Genomic DNA, 19,197 nt, shown 5'->3' on the forward strand with positions numbered 1-19,197 from the left:
GTATCGCATATGAGCATTCATGCCTGATTGAGGTGCGCCAGCGCAAGAACCAACTAGGCGGTGACGAGGAGTGGCTTGCCTCGAGCGCCGGCCGCACAGCTGTTTTTTACGTCGGCCGCAGCTGCGACAACGGCAGACCGCGCTAGGCTAATTGTGTGCAGCGCTGAGCGCATGGGAGTCCGGAGGAGGCAACTAGCTTTCTTGAGAGTACAAAACTGAATTGGCTTCGAAACAAAGGATAGATATTTCGCGGGGAGTCCACCACTCAGGAACTGCACCCAAAACGAAGTGAATGCCAGCGATTAGCGATTGTAGCGGCGCCGGATAATGAATTCAGCTGCCGCCGTGGGTGAGCGAGGCTACGCAGGCTCGGCTGCACTGAAATCCGCAGCGGTTGGGCTCAGGCAGCAGACGCACTCGGCGCAACTCTCCCCCTCTCCCGTCTGTGTAGACGCAAGCGCCCAGCTGCGACCGAGTCGGCCGTCGCGGAGGGGAGGCCATGTTCTGTGCGCCAACATGTCCGTGAGTGACCCGCTATTCAAGCAGCTCAAAGGTGGGAACAACCGCCGTTGTAGACGCGCAAACTTCACGCGCACTGTGCTCGCGCAATACAGCCTCCCGTTGCAAACTGCGCCGCGAGCGAAGAGAAGGCATGGCGACGTGGCTGACGGCTGTTGTGGCGGATTTCCGGAAGCGGATCAGAACGCTCGCGCGCTGTTTGTAGAGATGCGAAATTTGTGCGGTGGCTAGTGGATCCGCACGGTGTGCTAGGCTAGCTGACTAAACCAGCGTGTCTTTGCACCTCACCTGTCGGTAAAAGATTTGCATGTTTACAGCGAGAAAAATCCGTCGCAACAGAGGAAAACGGCAGGAAAGACAGTAGTATAGCTTTTGTTGTCTTTTTCCATCGTCCTCGTCTGTTGCGCTGCTTTTCCTCGCTGTGAGGGAGCCATCCTCTCATTCAGTCGACTTGCGCGTTTGTCGCGCCCTCAACCACAGCCCCCGTAGAAGCGTGTCTGTCCCGACGCCGTGTGAGCGCAAAAATGGCTCATGTAACGTCTCGCTGACCTCAGCAGTGACACTGACAGGCAGGTAAGCGCGCGACGTGGCCCCCTCAATTGTGCCGTTTATTTCTTCTCTACTTGGGTCTGTCGCCAACGTATAAATCAACTCTTCTGATGATTTCTTTCCACTTTTTGTTTCCTGAATTCAGAAAAGCTTTCTTTTTTCTGGTATTGACAGAGTTGCTTCATCTTTCTCGATTTGAAAGAAAACACCTAAAAAAAAATAGGCAGATATAACTTTTTAAAACCCGCAGTTTACCGCAATTGCCATAAACACGTTTCTTGTACGCTTCCTCCTCAATTGTTGAATCTATCATAGTGTATTTATTTTGTCGGAATTATATAGAAACCAGAACTTAAAATTTCCTTCCACTTCGCTGATCTCCATAGGAACTTCGCATATTGCCACTAAAGCTTATGCATATTTGCTCAGAGCAAATTTCTCTACTGTTCACTTTCTCATATATATTTCACGGACGGTATAGTTAATTGGGGCAGTCCTTACCCGTCTGACGCATGCATTATGCACTGTTTTAGTGCACCTTAGTTTTACTTTTACACGGAAGTGAATGCCACGTTATCAGAAAAGCACCCGGACACAGCAATATCCACAATGTGCAAGAGGATGCAGCATTTCATGTAATAAAAGTGAATAATGCATGCAATTAAAATATCAGAACATCATAAAAGGGCGCATGTGGCACAATTCAGTTGAAGATGCAATAAAAGTCGGAACAGCAAGTTGCGCTACAGTGGTCGTGTTGCACTGAGTCAAAAATATCCGCGACTGCAGTCATTAACTTTTCGTTAATTGCCATGCACAAAGAAAGACGTTTTAAGCCTGGAATACTAAAGCACGATAGCATCTGCCTCTTCTGAGTTGCTTAAGCAGTGCAACAAAGATCTACAGTGAAGCTGCGATAAAAAGGATAGATGTTTTCGGCCGTGCTAACCGACAACGATTGCTTTTCGTTAAGCTCAATAAAGGACTTTTGCAATCAGGTCAGTTTCTATTGAGCCAGAGCGGCGGCGCTTGCTCCGAAGGCAGCCGATCCCAGGGTCGTGCTATATTCGACTCACAGCAGCTGCGTTTGCCGTGGATAGCAAGGCATATATATAGGGATTTCGAGCACTTTACCTTTGCGAAGAATATCGAGGTTTTTCGTACTTACGGATGTCATTGCTGTACTCACATGAGTGAAAACAGCGCGAAAGAAGCCCGAAGGCGAAACGAAGAAGGGACAGGAAAGAGCGCTCTTTCCTGTCCCTTCTTCGCTTCGCCTTCGGGCTTCTTCTTGCGCACTGTTTTCACTCATGTCAAAATGGACCAACTAGCCCAGCAAAAAGTTCTGCGTCATTGCTGTAAAATGTGCTTTGCTTAAAATGACTAGCTTTCTCAAAGTATGCAGACACACAGGTATGCTTCTTGTCACAGTTACTCAGGTGCAGGTCGCGAGCAACCTTCAGTGTAAGATTAAGATTGCCGACTGGACGAGCAAAGGGAAGAAAATAAAGAAAATTACTTTTTGAAGCAACGAAATGACACACTGTCTCGTTTATCTCGCTGGGCACCTGAACCGCGCCCCAAGCGAAGGGATAAAGGAGCAATACTTTGATTTCAGCTAGTTGGTTGTATAGCATGACATGTTTACGCAAAAAGCGTACTGGCGCTAAAAGACGAAGACAATACACACAACAAGACAGGACTGGCGCGAGTGAGAGGAGAGAGTGAAAGAAAAAAGGAAGAAGAGAGGCCGTAGTGGAGGTCTCTGGAAAAATTTCGGCCACCTGGGGTATTCAACGTGCACAGACATCGCACATCGTCATGGATGATGCGCGATGTCTTCGACATCACGTCTCCATGACAGCATGACAGAACGTCTCCGGACACCATCCATGATGCGTTCGACATCATGGATGCTGTCGGTGTTCAAGAAGTGATGACTTTTTACGGCGAACAGAGAGGCCGGGTCATCACTATCGCAACGATTCTGGTAGGACCCTGCAGTAGAGGGGAGCGAGAAAGGTGCTTAGAAGAGCAGAAAGTTCGGCGAGTTGGTGTATATGCATGACTGAAAAAAAGCGCGAACGAAGCACACAAGGACGAGAAAAGGAAAGAGACGGACGAGCGCTATTTGATGGGCAAACTTGAACGCAGGGATTGAGGGCGAAGCCTTAGTTCGTCGACCAAGGTTTCGACAAATGCACGTGTCTTCATCGGGATAATCGCGGCCATCCCTGGCGATGACTACATGCACCCCTTCACGCAAGGAGGAAAGCAAGAAATGAGAAAAGAGAAGGATTCTGGGTACTGGGGGCAATACAGGGCAATTGGAGCGCAGACCTTTGGGCTAGTTGGTTCATAGCAGACACGTAGGCAAGCGCAGAACAACAGGTACATAGAAAGAGACTTGGACAACAAAGCGCTCATGTTGTCCGAGTCTCTTTCTCTGTCCGTGTTTTTTTTTGCGCTTGTACGTGTCTGCAATTAGAGCAGTATCCTTTCTCTTGAAAAGGTGCATTCCGTGTCACAGGCCGCAATTTGGTCAGCAAATTGAAACTTCCCCCCTTGAGTCCCCGGTTCAAGGTTTTAATTTTTGCAGCTGTTGTTACGATATTATTTGACAAATGTCTCGCCCATTAGCCTACTCTATACGCGGAACATAATGGGCGATACACAATATGTGTCGAGAAATACGGCTAATCTCGAGCGGAATAAGTTTCAATATATTTCCATTAAGAGATAAAATGGCACCCAAATGCCCAATGCGGAATATTGGCAAGGAACCGAAAATCAACGAATTATTCACAGAAAAAAAGCATTTCAAGCATTTGGCCGCAACACCTGTAACCTTCATGGGCCCAGGGAGAGTAAACAATTTTTGTTATTCGTTTCACACGAATTCATAGAAAATAAGAGACGAGTATTTTTTTTTAACGTCCCCTTGAAACAGCACATTCGCACCCCATTTTCTTAACATAGCTTCTTCAGTAACACAAAATTATTTCAGCAGAAAGTCCAGACGACTGGGAACGGACTGACATAAGGACTTGCATGTAAGTTGCATGAAGAAATGAGTGGACAGTGTGCAATCGGCGAGCCTGGAATTTGCTACGCTGGGGCGTCACCGGGGCCCCTAAAAAGTTAAACGGACACTGATGACAAACTGAGGTTGGCCTGTATCGATAGATTGTGAAATTTTAACAACTAAGACACTGGTTCACTGAAAACGAAGGTTTTTTTTATGCCATAATGGCCAGGAATTAAATACATGTGTCACTGTCACAGACCGCTTCCGTAGTCAAGCTTCGGTGTGTCGAGAGATTTTTTTTTTTTTGCGCGTGGATCCCAGAGGCTAGACTCCACCACCATAAGCTTCAAAATGGCGACGATCAGGGAGTCACCTTCGGTCCTCATGTTACGAGCACAATTCTAGAGGAGGATAAAAATTTAGCTAAATTTTCTCAGGAATAAATGCGTCTTTTTCTGCCTGAAAGAGTAAAAAAATCGATACACCTGAAGCTGTTCCTTGCAACAAACCGTCATCCTCCAAGTCTATCACCTTTTGAAGCCCACACCGGCAAGTTCAAGCTGAACTTTCTCCTTCGAACTGAACTCCTTCCTTCTATCTGGTTTTGCTTCAACTAAAGGAATACTTGAACACCGTTGTGAGCCTGTGGTAATGCACTTTTGCCCACTCCCATTTCGATACAGATTCAGGGCTGCAGTATGTGTGAATGACCAAGTAAAAATGAAACGAGACTAGTTCACCGCTGTTGATCTTTTAGAAACTCCTTGCCTGCAGGGGGCGCTTAATGCTCGCTTCGCATGAATTCGCAGACCACATATTTGACCTTCGCCGCCACTGCCTTGTGTTGCCAATCGACGACGCCAATGGCCTCCTGCTGCCGTTCTGCACCACTCTGGAGCTCATCTTCCGGAAAGGAATCCAAGGTAAGTGTTTGATTGCGTCCAGCTGCCAATGCTTTAGTGGCCGCTTTCTGGCTGGGATCATTCATTGGCAAGCGTTTTAAAACAACTGAGGCACCTTCTTTTTCACAGCCAAAAAAAATATGAAAAAAAAAATTCGGCTGAGACACCTCAAGAACTTCAAGCACTCTTCAAGCATTACTGTCCCTTTACGCCAAAACCATGATACCTGAACAATCACTACGAATTGTACTCGTATAACTAGCAACCTGTAGAAGGTATAATTGTGTGAAATAAGACAACGGCTAATACGGTGAACGTACGAAGTATAGGGGACTGCTTGATGCATCACACAGGAAAAAGCTTTGCGGTTCTACGTCAAAAATTGCGTCTCGGCTTACGAGAGCCCGACAAAGGACGTTCGGAACGATGTGGAAAGGCTTTTGGGAAAGGCGACCGCCCGCTCCCCCCCCCCCCCCCCCCATAGGATCGCCACGGCTTCTTCGCTTGTATAAGTGAATAAAATAGGCACTTCGGGACCTTTCCTCCTTACAAGGATGCTTGTGCAGTGTATGGGTGCTGTTCGTTCTAGGTGGCTGTCAGAGGTGCTGTCTCTCCTCGAAACACTGCGTTTACTGCAGTTGGACACAACTGAAGAGCAGATCGGCAGTTGCTCTTCACAGGAGGCCCCCTCCAGCGAGTGGCGTCGACCGATGTCCATGACGCCGCGGGCAATCGCGGTTATTCTCCATTCATCCTTGCGTCTTCACGCTAGCCGCCCCAAGGGGATGAGTGGAGGAGGAGGAGGAGAAGTGGTCAACGCCACTGGCTGGAGGCGCTCATTTCAGGGTTATTTGGCGCGTCGTTCTTGAGTTGTAACCGACTACTGATGCCACAAGCAGGGAATGTTCGCAGGGAGTGTTCTTTTCGCTCGTGTACTTGCGTGCGTGGGCCTCTGCTGATCATCGCTCTCAGCGTAAGAAAAGTTTTATTTCTGCTAAAAAAGAAAGAAAGAAACAACCGCACGCTGCGCACTTCCGGAAAATGGTTTCTTACAATTTCGAGAATTCACCTTTAAAGCAAAAGAGAAGTTATGAATTGTTCTTTTTCAGTCTTTTTTTTTGTTTCTCTTCTTCAGCACAAAGGAACACCCCGGTGGGAGCAGTGCACAGGGACTACTGGAACGGGTTTTTCTCCATGCTTCATTTGAAGCAGAAGGACAAGTACGTAACGCAAGTTGCATTTTTCTGCACCTATTTACTGCATATATATAACACGCGGGAAAGGGGCTTTTGACAAAATTGCGCCAATAAATAAATCACGCATAACGATTTTTATACCCCTGTCAAGCGGGCAAGTTAAGTACACTTACGGAGAGTGTACTTCGGTGAATGTACACTTTGCCGCATCTAAACGACGCAAGTGGAGTGTCACTCGCGGAAGAGTGCACTCCGCTAGGAGTGCGTTCACGGACCACACTTTGCTGGCCGAGTGCGTAGCCTCGACGCCAGTGGTTCCAGTGGTACAAAATGTATAGCGCGTAAAAGTACTTACAACTTTATTTTACGTGCTATAACACTGTTTTCAGAAAAAAGTTCGTTGGTTATAGCTACAAGCGAAGCAAGAAAACAAAAGTAAACGTGATCAGATGCAACATCGCTGCCTGCCGCAATCTTGTTTGTTGTCAAAATTCTGGATAGTCTTGGCTGGACTTCGCTTTTCTTCTATTTTCACTTTTTTCATCGTTAAAAAATGTTGAACCTCGTTTTATTTGCGCTATCACGTTAAGGAATCAAATATGAGTCTTTTCTTCTTTTCCATCGTCCTGTTCCGAAATTCTGCTCATTTTTTGTTGCCATTTTTTTTTACTACCAAGTGCACTTTGCTTTCCCGTTTAGCACTGCGTAGCCCAAAGTGTCACTCGGGATGCCGAAGCGCACTCCCCGTAAGTGCACTTAACTTGCCCGCTTGACAGGGGTATTACCTACTCATGACTACCGCTACCTATAGCTTGCTCTGGCAGTATTGCAGCTCGAAATGTGCTGTCCTGAATATCCAAAACGAACAGAAATCATGAACCGCGCCTTTGTGACTTGTAGGTCCCTCTGCCGCAACAGCGGCGGGAGTTTCATTCGGTCCGCTTTAGCAACAGTTGTGGAACCTTCTTTGAGCGGGACGAAAGGTCAGGCAACTATCGCGCAAAGCAAAGCTCCTTTCGGACCTCTTCTCAGACCAGCGGAATTGTCCTGCACACGACTCAGCTGAGCTATTTTAAGGCGGAAGCCTTCAATGCCTCATCGTTGTAAACAGGAGTTGTCGACAGAAATGTCACGCTTTTCAATTGGTCGAAAATATCGTGACGTCACAGTGCGCGAAATTCAAACGGGGCCAATTGTACTTGGCTAAATAAAGGGATAACAACAACAACAACAACATAAATAAAGGGATCGTATAGTGATGCTGCAAGTAAAATAAATAAAACCTAGTAGGAAATTGGCCGAGTGCGCGAATCTAACCCCGGTCTCCGGAGTGCGAGACGAGCATGCTAACCACTCCGCCATGCGAGCCGATGGTTTGGAATGAACAAAGGCGCGTCTAGTCAATGCGGTGTCTTCGTTCACTCCCATTTTCCTCCCTTCCCTGACGGAAAGAAAATCAAAAAATAAAAAATAAGAAAAATTAAGACCACATAAACAGAAAACAAGATAAAAAGTAATAAAAGATAAAAAGTAATAAAAAGCACAAAAAATTTAAAAAATACAGAAATCAACGAAAACCAGTGCTCAAGGAAAGGCTTTCGCCTTGCAGCACTTTAGAGTGCCAAAGTGACCCCTGAATTTTAGATTGCCCCCTGTCGAGGCCACATTTCCCGTTCATGCGGCGTTGGTGTCGTTAGCGTACACGCAAGTTGCAGCCCGTCACACTGACTGGTCAGGATGCAGCGACGCCTCGGATGACGTCATGGCAACGCGCCGTGCATCACCACAAGTCTAACCACAAGCACCACCACCAGCTACACTACCAGCTGCACCATGGCGTAGGTACGGATATTGCTTTCGCAATTACCGGGCCTAACCAAGCTAAGCCACAGCGAATTTTTTAAATTTATCTCAATATAATTTCGTGGCCGTCACCTGCCAACTGTAAGAGGTGGCGGCCACGTGCCGCGGTTAGCAGGTGGCTCTGTAGAGAGTGGGAAATCTCCCTTTCCACGTTTAGGGGACAGGAGGGAGCAGCGAGAGGGAAGAAAGCTAGAGTGCATGGCTCGAGGCAACGGCTGGCCTCACCATGTTCTGACGAACGGAAACATGTGAGCGCCAAAGAGGGCAGACCGCCGAGGAGCCATCGACAAAGCGTGCCTGCTCGGGAGCTCGTCCCAACCAGACTTCGCTGACTGCATTAGCACGGCCAGGCTTTCTCTTTGTGAGGTGCACAACAAGTCGTCGGGGGATTTTTGCATGTGGTACGTCGACTGTACGTGGGATGTGGTACGTGGGATTCATATTCGTGACCTAGAGACGAACGGGATCACAATGTGGGCCGCGTACACATAGCCGTCTGGATAGCACAACGGGATGCGCTCTTTGAGATGTACCAGCTTGCAATGAGTCGTGCAGCTGAGGTCTCCACAAAAGGCCTGCCAAGACAGCATATATAAGCCACCGTATACCCGATCGGAAGCTTTCCAGCTGCGACGCAGAACAAGCACTGCAGGTGCACAACATTTTGCTCGGGCAACGTGCAAGACCAATATCCCCGATGTCTTTTGTAGGTTGATGGTCGATGTCACTGAGGACTGCTCTACCAACCGCGCTATAGTCTCTAAATCTACCACGGAATAAAGGCGTTGCGAACCCGCAGATGGATGGCGAACCGCAATGCGGCTTGTTTCGGTTTACGACGCACGACAACCTCGCATTCCTTCCAAATGCCGCAGCTTGGAGAAGTCTACTCTTCCTGTCGCAGTGCAAGTTACAGCTACTGCGGAGGCGTTACCAGACGTCACTCTCACTGTTCGGGCACTTAACGTGCACAGTCACGCATGGTCGCTTATCCACCTATCCATATCCACGCCACTGGAACATAATAGCTTCACGAGTGACGTCATTCTGTGCTAACCAATCAGTGACTGGCGTTCTAGACAATCATTACACAATCCAATCCAATCCATTGCATTCCATTCAAATCCAATGCAATCGAATCCAATGTAATCTACTGTAATCTAATGTAATCTAATCTAATCCAATCAAATCCAATCCAGTCCAATTCAATCTAATGTAATCCAATGTAATCCAATCTGATCCAACTATTGCAATCAAGGTCAAATGATGGTCAATGGTGGTCACCGCCGCGGCACGATGGTGGTCACCCTGGAAAGTGCAAGTACTATTGCTTTCGCAATAATAATGCACTACGTAATGGTCTTACGATTCTAGGGTAGAATGCAGGTTCTAGGGTAGAATGCAAGGTACAAAAGGTTTCGCTGTGAAAATTGCGTCTGTTATGCGAGTAGATACGGTATATTCTCCGCTCGTTCGAAGCTGGGAGTCAAGCCACCGCTCTAGCCCGCGATCGGGAGCCTAACACAGCCCGAGCAGACCACGGTGGCTGTGCTCTTTTGAACAGAAGAACGTGCTGACACTAGCGGGATTTATCGTTACAGAAACATCAATCTCCGGCTGTCGACATTCGAGGACATGTAGCTCGGGCGGGCAACGCTAGACAGTCGAGCGCGTCCGACTTGGGAGCTGATAACTTACGAGCGATTGTTCGCACCGGGCTCGGCGACACCAATGGTCCGAGGCCGGACGGAGAGCTCAAAATATCCGTTACCGGATGGCTGCATTCCGCTAAGGAAGATACGTTGTTGTGACTTTGGGCATCCCACCGCTGCCACCAATGTTGTGCCATAGAATTGGTCCCGTTGCGCTCGCCACCCGTTTCGTGACTGAGCGTTGCCAGCTCTCTTAGCGGTAGCGAAGACTCCGAGTCAGGCGTCGGTAAGACTAAGAAAATGGTTTATACATTATGTACAGGGCATAATATAGTTCAACATCGGCACGGGGGCCGAGAGCTACACAACGCGACTGTTCTCGCATAGCGACGATCAGCGAGACACCAGCACGTCACACCACCCGACTCCACTCGTGAGCAGCACTCGACTCACGGTGGGCCGGTCACTCGGTCACTCCGGTAGTTGTAGCTGCTGCCCAAGCGGCAGCGGTGGGGCTTATATAGCCTGAGGAACGGCGGCCCCTCAGAACTGGCCAATCCAAAGGCAGCACTCGACGGCAGTCCGAAAGGACCAACCAGCGACCGCGCCGGCCACCCGCTTCAAATTTTGCCGCGCGCGGTGACACCCTGGGGAAAGGGAAACGGGCGCCTCGTAGTCTGGCACCCAGCGACGTGTCCAGGCACGCTGCTCGCCGATGCTTCTCCTTAAGACCCTGCTGACTTACGGCGCAGCATCGTGGCTTGTCAAGGGAGCGTTAGGGCACGTTGCCTTGCGGCGCAGCACCAGGGCTTGTCAAAGGGACGTTCGCAGGAGAAAGTTTGCGGCCTGCAGATTTGGAATCTGGGCGGGTTTCCCGGCATAACAACGTGCAGGCGTCCGCGTGCTTCGAGTTACCCGCTACCAAGACCTTACATCCCCTTTTTCCTAAGCAGGTGTCGCGTTCGCTTCGTCTGCAGAGGCGCCGTCCATTGTCAGCAAGTAGCTATGCAGAGAAGGACGGTGGGAGGGAGAAAAATCTTATTTCCTTCCCTTCAACCTATGAGTTACTCATTTTAACGCGACAGAGCTATGGAGCTCGTGTCGCAAAACATCCGGCGTCGTTGTCCTGATCGAAAAATCCTTAGAGAAGCAAAATAAGAGACAGGTGGGCCACCTACGTCATGTTACCTTGGGACGTTGTCATAACCTGCTTAATGGATTTTCATCAAACTGCGCACCGCGCCCGGTGGCAGCTGTTGAATGAATGATTGGGCCCCCGCGGGTGGAAGCACCGGCCATCGCAGGACGGTGCCGCGTCGCATAACCGCTGCACAACTGCACCAGGAGGGACATTAGGACTCCCAGCGATCTCTTAATGTTAACTAGAGAATGACCAATTCTCCATGCATGGGCGTCAACACATTAACGCTAATTCCCAGCAGGGGGACGTCTGCAGCATGCAGACGTTGGTGGGTGGCGACACCACGGGGTTAACCCGAGCATCCGCAGGGACATCCCCGCAGGGCGATGGTGGTGAACAATGCGTCACCACGGACCCGAGCATCCACGCCTAGCCGTGCGTGGCATCGCCGTGTCCGGGGAAAAGGGGATCCTGGTGGTTGAGCCGATGCCGAGCGTTTGGACCCTTAAGGCCCCTCGGCGGAGGCAACACACCACTTTGGCCCCAGCTTCCTGTAGACGGCACCTCCGGCCTGACCCAACCGGAGGAAATCGGCAGTCGCCTTTTCCTGTCCGCCCCTCAATCTTTCACTTTCCTATTTCCTTTCTTACAACTTTCCTGTATCCTCCTCTCTTCTTCGTTTTTTTCCTCTTTTTCCTGGCAGCAAGGTTTAACCGTGTGTGACCAACTACCCTTAGTTGAGTCATATTAAGTTATAGTTAAGGTGTACAGCTGGCGTGGGCAGGACTTTCTGTCAAGTTCCTGTCGCGTCCCCTTGTTGGACTCCATGGTGGGTGATGGCACCATGACCGAAAAACATCAATTTTTTATGGCTCCCCCCCTTTCCGAACCTGATCGCTCTCTCAAAAGAGGGCGGAACGAAGCAGCAGACTTTTTCATGAAAAAGAAACCAACTTTAACTAAGTTTCATGTTATACACATTTACTGTGAAGAAAAGCAAGCCCGAATCATATCCACATTTCTTGTTACCAAATGCCTAACAGATACTTTAGGGTCTGGCTACAAGGTATCCAAAATGTCCAGCGGCGACCTACTCCTTGAACTACGCGAGAGCATCCAGTGCTCGAAACTTGCAAACATTGCTTCTATAGGGGACATCTCTGTCTCCGTGACTCCCCACCGATCCCTCAACTCAGTCAAAGGCGTTATCTCAGAGGCTGACTTTATCCACCTAACAGAAACTGAAACGCTTCAAGGACTATCTGAACAAAATGTAATTGACGTCCACAGGATCAAAATCCGCAAGGATAACAAGGAAATAGACACCAAACACATGGTCCTTACATTTAACACCAGCAGCTTGCCCGAAACAATCGAAGTAGGATACCTGAAAGTCAACGTAAGGCACTACATACCCAATCACCGTCGCTGTTTCAATTGCCAGAAGTTTGGCAATGGCTCACAGAGCTCCCGCGGCCGCAAAACCTGCGCGAAATGCGCATCAAAGGACCATCAGTCTGGGGAATGCGACGCAGCACTACGCTGCGCAAACTGCGAAGGCGACCACGCTGCGTACTCCAGGGCGTGTCCGTCCTGGAAAAAGGAGAAAGAAATCATCACCATTAAGACCAAAGAAAACATTTCATTCAAAGAAGCCAGAAGGCGTTTTGCACTTAACAACAGATTCTCCTTCACAGCAAAACCAAACTTCGCTGATGTGGTGCGCAGGGGCGTAGCACCACACAGCACTCCGGCACCTGCCGCGGCCACTTCCACCGCGCCTGTGGCAGGGCCATCCACGCTCCAGGCAGAGACAGCGAAGGCTGCTCTGCCAACTCCAAGCCAGGGAGTGCCGGCCCACGGGTCAGCATCCCGCAGGACTTCCCCCCGTCGGGGGAGGCCCGACACCAACACATCCGCGGCATCGCGGTCCTCCAGCACCTCTGGTGAGGTGATGGATAGAACTCCTACTCCGCCTGCTTTGCAGCCGCGGACAGGCTCTCACGAGCGAAGAAAAGACAGCACCCCGGTAACGGGCCCAGAACAGTAAACTCTTTCCGTTCCATTCCAACCCAAAAACACAAACATTACATTTGGGGTTCAATGGAACTGTAGAACTACAGTGAGGAACTACAGTGATATAACACATATTCTAGGGTCAGTGATGCCTCTAGCTTTATGTCTTCAAGAGACCAATCTTGGTCCACAACATTCAAATATCTTAAAACATTATAAAACTTTTAGGCGCGATCGCGAGCATGCAAATAGACTCACGGGAGGCGTCGCAATCGTCATTCAAAGCGGCGTCCCGGCTCAAGAAATCAAACTGAAAACAAAACTTGAGGCGGTTGCGGTTAGCGTCATCAGCTACAAAACCGTAACAATATGTTCTGTATATCTTCCCCCACGCATCACATTAACATGCCAAGATCTAGAAGGCCTGATCGATGAACTGCCGGAGCCATTTCTGGTAGTTGGCGATTTTAATGCTCACTCTCTGTTTTGGGGAAGCGAACGCTGTGGCTCTAGAGGCCAAACAATCGAAGATTTTATAGTTTCGAATAATGTCTGTCTTTTAAATACGGGAAAAGCCACATATTGCTGCCCAAGCTCAGCAAAAATGAGCATTCTCGATTTAGCTTTCGCATCACCATTACTTTTTAACGATTTTAAATGGGATGTTTTAAACGACCCCATGGGCAGCGATCACTTACCTACTGTCATCAGTCTCTCATCGTCCACTCCAATCATCCCCACAAGACCACGGCGCTGGAAAATTCACCTCGCCGACTGGTGACTTCTTACAAAAAATGCCACTCTGGAAAAGAAATTTTCTGACCACCTCAGCACAGATGAAATTAATGAGAAGTTTACTGACTGCATAATATCGGCCGCAATACTCGCTATAGCACAAACAACAGGACTTGCACAAAAGAAACATAAAGTGTGGTGGACACAAGAATGCACATTAGCAAAAAAAACAACAAAACAAGGCCTGGAGCGTTCTGCGTCGATATCCCACTGCAGAGAACTTACTTACCTTTAAAGAAGGCAAAAGCCAGAGCGCGCTATGTGCGAAGAAATGCAGAGAAAACCTCTTGGCAGAAATATGTCTCCTCAATAAATAGTTCAATAACATCGAAGAAAATGTGGGAAAAAGTTCGTAAATTTACTGGTGGCCATTCCCCTTTCACACTTACCCTCTTGACAGCACCCGGGACACAAACATCTTTAGAAGAACAGGCCAACATACTGGGCGAGCATTTTGCTGAGATCTCAAGCTCATCTAACTACACAAACACATTTCAGAAACACAAAGCAATAGCTGAAAAACAAAAATTCCCATTCGGAGCAGGTATATATGAGGATTACAACCAGCCTCTCACACTGCAAGAATTAAATAAGGTATTATATTCTGGAAAAAAGACAGCACCAGGACCAGACAACGTGCATTACACTATGCTTGCCCATCTCTCCGAGGCTGCTGTAGAGGCAGTGTTAAACTTCTTTAATAAAATCTGGATAACTGGAAATATACCTGACGAGTGGAAAAAAGCAGTCATAATACCTTTTCTCAAACCCGGAAAACCACCAACAAGTCCTAGCAGTTACAGACCAATAGCCCTCACTAGCTGCATTGTTAGATCTTTCGAAACTGTAATAAACATTAGACTGACCTTCGTACTTGAATCTCGGCAACTATTAGATACACACCAATGTGGGTTTAAAAAAGCATGCTCGACCACAGATCACCTTGTCCGCATAGAAAACACCGTCCGGGAGGCGTTCATCCACAAGCAGCACTGTATTGGGGTCTTCTTCGACTTGGAGAAGGCCTACGATACCACGTGGAAGTTCGGCATCCTCCGTGACTTAGCAGAGCTATGTATCCGCGGCAGGATGCTGAACTGCTTGAACGACCTCCTGGCTAACCGCACATTCCGAGTCCGCCTAGGAGCAACTCTCTCCATGACTTTCACCCAAGAGAACGGCGTACCCCAGGGGTGCATTCTAAGCACGACACTCTTCATAATAAAAATGAATTCCTTAGCTAAAGAAATACCCAAGTCCATAATGTATTCAGTTCATGTAGATGACCTACAAATTGCACGTTCGTCCTCCAGCATATCGACCTGTGAGAGACAAATACAAATCACACTAAATAAACTAGGTGCTTGGGCAGACAGAAATGGATTTAAATTTTCCCCTAAAAAAAACAGTAGCTGTTCTTTTTTCATTGCGACGAGGCCTGCAGGTCGATCCCAATCTATACCTGAATCATACTGCGCTACCAATTAAACAAGAGTACAAATTTTTAGGCGTAACTTTCGACAAGAAACTCACATTTCTACCACACATTAACAACCTTGAGAAAAGAAAGCTTCTCATACCCTCAATATCTTAAAAGTGCTCTCACGGAAACGGTGGGGGTCCGAAAGAGCAATCCTTTTATAAATATATCGCTCTCTGGTGCGCTCCAAGCTGGACTATGGGTGCATAGTATATGGTTCGGCAAGAGCATCCTACTTGAAAAGATTAGACCCCATTCATAATCTTGGTTTGCGCCTATCATCTGGAGCATACAGAACATCACCAGTAGCCAGCCTATATGTTGGAACTAATGAGCCCGCTCTTGAGGACCGAAGAATCGCACTTACATGCACATACGTCTTAAAAATCTGTTCTCTTCCGAAACATCTCTGCCATCCAGTTGTCACCAAGTGCCCATCTAAAAGATTATTCATCAAAAAACCACATTCTATCAGACCATTACTATTGCGATTTGAAGACAAATCTGAAGAGCTAACAGTACTAGACTGCTTACAGAATATTGCACAAAGGAATGAATATTTGCCACTATGGTACAGCCTTCCTTCAGTATGTGACTTCACAATGAAACATTTAGACAAAAAGCAAACGCCAAACGAGTACATATTAGAGGAATTCTTTGCACTGCAGGAAAAGTATGACACATATATTGAATTTTATACCGATGGCTTAAAAACAGAAAGTCACGTTGGAAGTGCAGTATTCTAAGAAAATACTAAACAGATAATGACACTACCAGAATGCGCATCAGTTTTTACTGCTGAGTGTTATGCCGTCTTTGTAGCTGTAGAAAAAATAGTAAGAGAGAACATCAAAATAGCATCATTTACACTGATTCCCTCAGTATGCTCAAAGCACTGCACTCCAGGAATGCTGCTGAACCCATAATAGGAAACATCATACATAACATAGTTAAAATCACAAAGCAAAAGCATAACATTAAATTCTGCTGGGTTCCTAGCCATGTTGGAATTGTGGGCAATGCGAAAGCAGATGTATGCGCTGCACAAGCCCGGAATGGTCAAATAAAACAAGTGAGCATACCGCACAGGGATTGCTTAAAGTTTATCTACAGTAAACTCAGAAATAAGTGGCAGGCAGCATGGGAAGAGCACGTAACATAATTGTACTAACCGAAACTTGGCTAAATTCAACAGTAGGGGACTCCGAAATAACTTCCATGTTTCCTGATTTCAATATCTTTGGACGCGACAGAATTAATAGGCGAGGAGGAGGTGTACTAATAGGTGTTCATCATTCTTATCCTTGTTCCGAGATTAAACTTGATTCCCCTCTCGAACTCCTTTTCATTAAGTGTCATGCCTCGTTCCCTCCTGTTATCATTGGTGTTTGATATATCGACCCCCTGATACAACTGATTCCTTTGTTGCTCACTTACACGAAGCACTCCGCGTGTTAACTACGTCCTATCAGCACATTCCCATTCTTTTTTTATGGTGACTTCAATTTTCCTGACATTACCTGGTCCGATCTTCCCACCATTACATCAAAAAATAACATTGTAAGTGACTTTGTTAACACGCGCCTAACCTTTGGCTTGTCTCAAGTCGTATCTGAACCTACTAGGCAAACTGATCATTCCTCCAACATTCTCGATCTCATTCTCACTTCCCACCCTGATAAAGTTTCTACGCCACTTCATTTACCCGGACTTAGTGACCACTCCATTATACTAAGCACATTTTCATTCCAAGTCCCAAGCTTGAAGAAAACCAAAAAAACACTTACATTATACGACAAAGGTGCTGCCATCAACACAGAACTAGCCGATTTTGGGGCGTGGTTCGTCCATGTCTTTTCAAGCCGGTCACTAGAAACTAACTGGTCCCTTTTCATACAGAAAATGCATCAACTAATAGATAAGCACATCCCTACTATCACGATCACAGAAAAATCATCGTCACCATGGTTTAGCAACGATCTGAAGCGCCTTAGTAACAAGAAGAAAAGGCTTTTCCGTACAGCCAGACGTGTGAACACTGACTGCTCATGGAAAAAGTACCATTGTGCTGAAGAAGCATTCCAATCTCTGGTAAACCGAACTAAACGTTCCTTTTTTTCATCAGTATTACCTTCTATGCTTCGCACTAATTCTAACAAGTTTTGGAAATCCATTAATCCTTCACGCAACACATCTATTACTTTACTTGATGAGGACCATAATTTCATTCCGGAACATGATGTCTGTCGCGTTCTAAATTACTTTTCCTGTTCAGTTTTTACTAACGAACCGGACGGCGAATTACCGCACTTCACTGTTTTCGATCATCCAGCTATGCCAGACATTTTGTTCGATAGCAGTGGTATTAGGAAACTAATTGAATCATTGAAAGTGTCATCGTCATCTGGCATTGATGGCTTGAACACTGAAGTGATAAAAAATACTAAAAGCGTGGTTAGTGTCATTTTGTGCCATCTTTTTCAACAGTCATTATCATCAGGCGTGCTTCCGCAATACTGGAAAATAGGTAAGATCGTTCCAGTCCCCAAGAAAGGTTCATCGTTTTCATGTAAAAACTACCGCCCTATTTCTCTTACGAGCATCTGTTCAAAACTAATGGAACATGTTATTTATTCTCACATCGTTAAATTTTTAGTTTCGGTCAAGTTTTTTCATCCTAACCAACACGGCTTCCTATAAGGACTTTCCTGTGACACCCAACTAGCCCTTTTTATTAATGATATTAGCTCTCATCTTGACTTAAACATTCCCGTTGACACGCTCTTCCTTGACTTTGAAAAAGCTTTTGATAAGGTACCCCACAAAAGATTACTACTAAAACTTTCACGTCTTAACCTTAGCCACTTGGTGTTAAAATGGCTACAAAGATTTTTGACCAACAGAGAGAAATTTGTCTACGCTAACAAATCATCGTCACCTCTTTCCCCCGTTACTTCAGGTGTACCACAAGGCACAGTGCTTGGACCCTTGCTTTTTCTAATCTACATTAACGATCTTCCCTCTAACGTCAACTCTAACATCCGATTATTTGCCGACGATTGTGTAATCTACCCCCCTATCACCAGCAGAACTGACTCTGACACCCTCCAAACTGATCTAACCCAAATCGAAACTTGGTGCAAGCATTGGCTAATGTCCCTTAATATTACTAAAACATGCATGATTTCTTTTCATCGCAGGCAATCCCATATTCCCTCAAAATATGTTCTTTTCGGTTCTGAAGTATCATCTGTTCTTTCCTGTAAGTATCTTGGCATCACCTTAACTCATACCCTAACATGGTCTTCGCATATCACGAACATCGCTAACGACGCTAACCGCACCCGTGGCTTCCTACGTCGAAATCTTCGTTTTACTACCACTTCTATCAAATTATTAGATTATAAAACATTCGTCCGACCTAAACTAGAATTCGCATCAGCAGCATGGGATCCTCATCAATCTAACCTTTCTATAATCCTTGAAAAAGTTCAAAACCGCGCTATCCGTTTTATTTATTGCGACTACTCTTGCTATACCAGCGTGTCCTCTTTAAAATCCAGAGCATCCTTGCCTAACCTTCAAATTACAAGAAAAATATCTCGACTATGCTTATTCCACAATTCTATCATTAACCTTTAGGACCATCTATCATATCAACAGCTCATCGTCCTTCTAGACGCAACAACCGCATCAAGACCGTAAATCCACCCGCTGCAAGAACTACATCTCATTTCCGTTATTTTTTTGTCATATCATCTCGATACTGGAACGATCTGCCGCCGGAAGCCGTACTCATCGTCAACTGCATCGACTTCAAGAAAAAGATAGAGGCCATCCTTATGTAATCAGTCATCTTTATGTATCCTGTAATCTTTATGTATCCTGATCTTTATGTACTCTGTAATCTTTATATAATCTGATGTAATCCGCCCATCCCTCATGTAATGCTCCACAACCGGGGCCTTTGAGGTAATAAATAAATAAATAAATAAATAAACAAAACAGCAAATTACATTCTGTTAAGCCCATTTTAGGGGAATGGCAATCATGTAA

At 46.7% G+C, this 19,197-nt stretch overlaps 1 protein-coding gene across 3 annotated transcripts in view; it reads left to right on the forward strand.

Moving 5' to 3' along the window:
* Positions 1 to 327: 327 nt before the first annotated feature.
* The window catches only part of LOC149326806 (uncharacterized), a 106,631-nt gene continuing 87,761 nt past the window's right edge, over positions 328 to 19,197 (forward strand). For 2 of the 3 annotated variants that reach the window (XM_089565058.1, XM_089565060.1), the window contains exons 1-3: positions 435 to 553; positions 4,906 to 5,019; positions 6,134 to 6,218. In XM_089565058.1, coding sequence (XP_089421184.1) covers positions 517 to 553; positions 4,906 to 5,019; positions 6,134 to 6,218 — 236 coding nt within the window. In that variant the 5' untranslated portion in view covers positions 435 to 516. Of the gene's footprint in view, positions 554 to 4,905; positions 5,020 to 6,133; positions 6,219 to 19,197 lie in introns of all 3 variants that reach the window. The other variant, XM_089565057.1, reaches the window with a different exon arrangement.

This window comes from Amblyomma mixtum, chromosome 10 (genome assembly GCF_055824585.1).
Source record: "Amblyomma mixtum isolate Tamu chromosome 10, ASM5582458v1, whole genome shotgun sequence".
In the NCBI taxonomy this organism is placed as follows: domain Eukaryota; kingdom Metazoa; phylum Arthropoda; class Arachnida; order Ixodida; family Ixodidae; genus Amblyomma; species Amblyomma mixtum.